Source organism: Hyperolius riggenbachi, chromosome 1 (assembly GCF_040937935.1).
Source record: "Hyperolius riggenbachi isolate aHypRig1 chromosome 1, aHypRig1.pri, whole genome shotgun sequence".
Lineage (NCBI taxonomy): Eukaryota > Metazoa > Chordata > Amphibia > Anura > Hyperoliidae > Hyperolius > Hyperolius riggenbachi.
This window is the reverse complement of record NC_090646.1, coordinates 981,588-985,646: the sequence shown is the minus strand read 5'-3', so window position 1 is coordinate 985,646 and position 4,059 is coordinate 981,588. Positions and strand designations below refer to the sequence as shown.

The 4,059-nt window shown below is 52.5% G+C and overlaps 1 protein-coding gene across 1 annotated transcript; it reads right to left on the bottom strand.

Moving 5' to 3' along the window:
- Positions 1-226: 226 nt before the first annotated feature.
- On the bottom strand, positions 227-1,795 carry LOC137562110 (uncharacterized PE-PGRS family protein PE_PGRS54-like). Its single transcript, XM_068273447.1, has one exon. The coding sequence runs from the start codon at positions 1,793-1,795 to the stop codon at positions 227-229; it is 1,569 nt and encodes a 522-aa protein (XP_068129548.1).
- Positions 1,796-4,059: the final 2,264 nt, after the last annotated feature.

Genomic DNA, 4,059 nt, shown 5'->3' with positions numbered 1-4,059 from the left:
CCTTCCATCATCACTGGCAATGGCCTTTGTAATAAGTCCAACTGGCCATTGGATCTGGTGAGCTTGCTGGTCTTTTAGCAGGACCAAATCCCCTTCCTTTAAGTTGGGCTTTTGGGTTTGCCACTTTTTACGTCCTTGCAAAAGTGATACCTCCCTTCTGATGTACTCCACGCTGCTCTTCATCTTCTGACACTTCCGCATTCTCACCTAAGCCGCTGCCTCCCTTCTAATATACTCCACACTGCTCTCCATCTTCTGAAACTTCCGCATTCTCACCTAAGCCGCTGCCTCCCTTCCGATGTACTCCACGCTGCTCTCCATCTTCTGATACTTCCGCATTCTCACCTAAGCTGCTGCCTCCTTTCCGATGTACTCCACGCTGCTCTCCATCTTCTGACACTTCCACATTCTCACCTAAGCCGCTGCCTCCCTTCCAATGTACTCCACACTGCTTTTCATCTTCTGACACTTCCGCATTCTCACCTAAGCCGCTGCCTCCCTTCCGATGTACTCCACGCTGCTCTCCATATTCTGACACTTCTACATTCTCACCTAAGCCACTGTCTCCCTTCCGATGTACTCTACGCTGCTTTCCATCTTTTGACACTTCTGCATTCTCACCTAAGCCGCTGCCTCCCTTCCGATGTACTCCACACTGCTTTCCATCTTCTGACACTTCCGCATTCTCACCTAAGCCGCTGCCTCCCTTCCGATGTACTCTACGCTGCTTTCCATCTTTTGACACTTCCGCATTCTCACCTAAGCCGCTGCCTCCCTTCCGATGTACTCCACACTGCTTTCCATCTTCTGACACTTCCGCATTCTCACCTAAGCCGCTGCCTCCCTTCCGATGTACTCTACGCTGCTTTCCATCTTTTGACACTTCCGCATTCTCACCTAAGCCGCTGCCTCCCTTCCGATGTACTCTACGCTGCTTTCCATCTTTTGACACTTCTGCATTCTCACCTAAGCCGCTGCCTCCCTTCCGATGTACTCCACACTGCTTTCCATCTTCTGACACTTCCGCATTCTCACCTAAGCCGCTGCCTCCCTTCCGATGTACTCTACGCTGCTTTCCATCTTTTGACACTTCCGTATTCTCACCTAAGCCGCTGCCTCCCTTCCGATGTACTCTACGCTGCTTTCCATCTTTTGACACTTCTGCATTCTCACCTAAGCCGCTGCCTCCCTTCCGATGTACTCCACACTGCTTTCCATCTTCTGACACTTCCGCATTCTCACCTAAGCCGCTGCCTCCCTTTCGATATACTCCACGCTGCTTTCCATCTTCTGACACTTCTGCATTCTCACCTAAGCCGCTGCCTCCCTTCCGATGTACCCCACGCTGCTCTCCATCTTCTGACACTTTTGCATTCTCACCTAACTCGCTGCCTCCCTTCCGATGTACTCCACACAGCGCTCCATCTTCTGACACTTCCGCATTCTCACCTAAGCCGCTGCCTCCATTCCGATGTACTCCACGCTGCTCTCTATCTTCTGACACTTCTGCATTCTTACCTAAGCCGCTGCCTCCCTTCCGATGTACTCCACGCTGCTCTCCATCTTCTGACACTTCCACATGCTCACCTAAGCCGCTGCCTGTCTTCTGATGTACTCCACGGTGCTCTCCATCTTCTGACACTTCCGCACTCTCACCTAATCCGCTGCCTCCCTTCCGATGTACTCCACGCTGCTCTCCATCTTCTGACACTTCCGCATTCTCACCTAAGCCACTGCCTCCCTGCTCTCCATCTTCTGACACTTCCACATTCACACCTAAGCCGCTGCCTCCCATCCGATTTACTCGACGCTGCTCTCCATCTTCTGACACTTCCGCATTCTCACCTAAGCTGCTGCCACCCTCCCAAAGTACCCCACGCTGCTCTCTATCTTCTGACACTTCCACATTCTCACCTAAGCCGCTGCCTCCTTTCCTATGTACTCCACACTGCTCTCCATCTTCTGACACTTCCGCATTCTCACCTAAGCAGCTTCCTCCCTTCTAATATACTCCACGCTGCTCTCCATCTTCTGACACTTCCGCATTCTCACTTAAGCCGCTACCTCCCTTCCGATGTACTCCACGCTGCTCTCCATCTTCTGACACTTCCGCATTCTCACCTAAGCCGCTGCCTCCCTTCCAATGTACTCCATGCTGCTCTCCATCTTCTGACACTTCTGCATTCTCACCTAAGCCGCTGTCTCCCTTCCAATGTACTCCACGCTGCTCTCCATCTTCTGACACTTCCGCATTCTCACCTAAGCCACTGCCTCCCTTCTGATGTACTCCACGCTGCTCTCTATCTTCTGACACTTCCGCATTCTCACCTAAGCCGCTGCCTCCCTTCCGATGTACTCCACGCTGCTCTCCATCTTCTGACACTTCCGCATTCTCACCTAAGCCACTGCCTCCCTTCTGATGTACTCCACGCTGCTCTCTATCTTCTGACACTTCCGCATTCTCACCTAAGCCACTGCCTCCCTTCTGATGTACTCCACGCTGCTCTCTATCTTCTGACACTTCCGCATTCTCACCTAAGCCGCTGTCTCCCTTCCGATGCACTCCACGCTGCTCTCTATCTTCTGACACTTCCGCATTCTCACCTAAGCCGCTGCCTTCTTTCCGATGTACTCCATGCTGCTCTCCATCTTCTGACACTTCCACATTCACACCTAAGCCGCTGCCTCCCATCCGATTTACTCGACGCTGCTCTCCATCTTCTGACACTTCCGCATTCTCACCTAAGCTGCTGCCACCCTCCCAATGTACCCCACGCTGCTCTCTATCTTCTGACACTTCCACATTCTCACCTAAGCCGCTGCCTCCTTTCCTATGTACTCCACACTGCTCTCCATCTTCTGACACTTCCGCATTCTCACCTAAGCAGCTTCCTCCCTTCTAATATACTCCACGCTGCTCTCCATCTTCTGACACTTTTGCATTCTCACTTAAGCCGCTACCTCCCTTCCGATGTACTCCACGCTGCACTCCATCTTCTGACACTTCCGCATTCTCACCTAAGCCGCTGCCTCCCTTCCAATGTACTCCATGCTGCTCTCCATCTTCTGACACTTCTGCATTCTCACCTAAGCCGCTGTCTCCCTTCCAATGTACTCCACGCTGCTCTCCATCTTCTGACACTTCCGCATTCTCACCTAAGCCACTGCCTCCCTTCTGATGTACTCCACGCTGCTCTCTATCTTCTGACACTTCCGCATTCTCACCTAAGCCGCTGCCTCCCTTCCGATGTACTCCACGCTGCTCTCCATCTTCTGACACTTCCGCATTCTCACCTAAGCCACTGCCTCCCTTCTGATGTACTCCACGCTGCTCTCTATCTTCTGACACTTCCGCATTCTCACCTAAGCCGCTGTCTCCCTTCCGATGCACTCCACGCTGCTCTCCATCTTCTGACACTTCCGCATTCTCACCTAAGCCGCTGCCTTCTTTCCGATGTACTCCATGCTGCTCTCCATCTTCTGACACTTCCACATTCACACCTAAGCCGCTGCCTCCCATCCGATGTACTCGACGCTGCTCTTCATCCTCTGACACTTCCGCATTCTCACCTAAGCTGCTGCCACCCTTCCAATGTACCCCACGCTGCTCCCTATCTTCTGACACTTCCACATTCTCACCTAAGCCGCTGCCTCCCTTCCTATGTACTCCACACTGCTCTCCATCTTCTGACACTTCCGCATTCTCACCTAAGCAGCTTCCTCCCTTCTAATATACTCCACGCTGCGCTCCATCTTCTGACACTTCCGCATTCTCACTTAAGCCGCTACCTCCCTTCCGATGTACTCCACGCTGCTCTCCATCTTCTGACACTTCCGCAATTCTCACCTAAGCCGCTGCCTCCCTTCCAATGTACTCCATGCTGCTCTCCATCTTCTGACACTTCTGCATTCTCACCTAAGCCGCTGTCTCCCTTCCAATGTACTCCACGCTGCTCTCCATCTTCTGACACTTCTGCATTCTCACCTAAGCCACTGCCTCCCTTCTGATGTACTCCACGCTGCTCTCTATCTTCTGACACTTCCGCATTCTCACCTAAG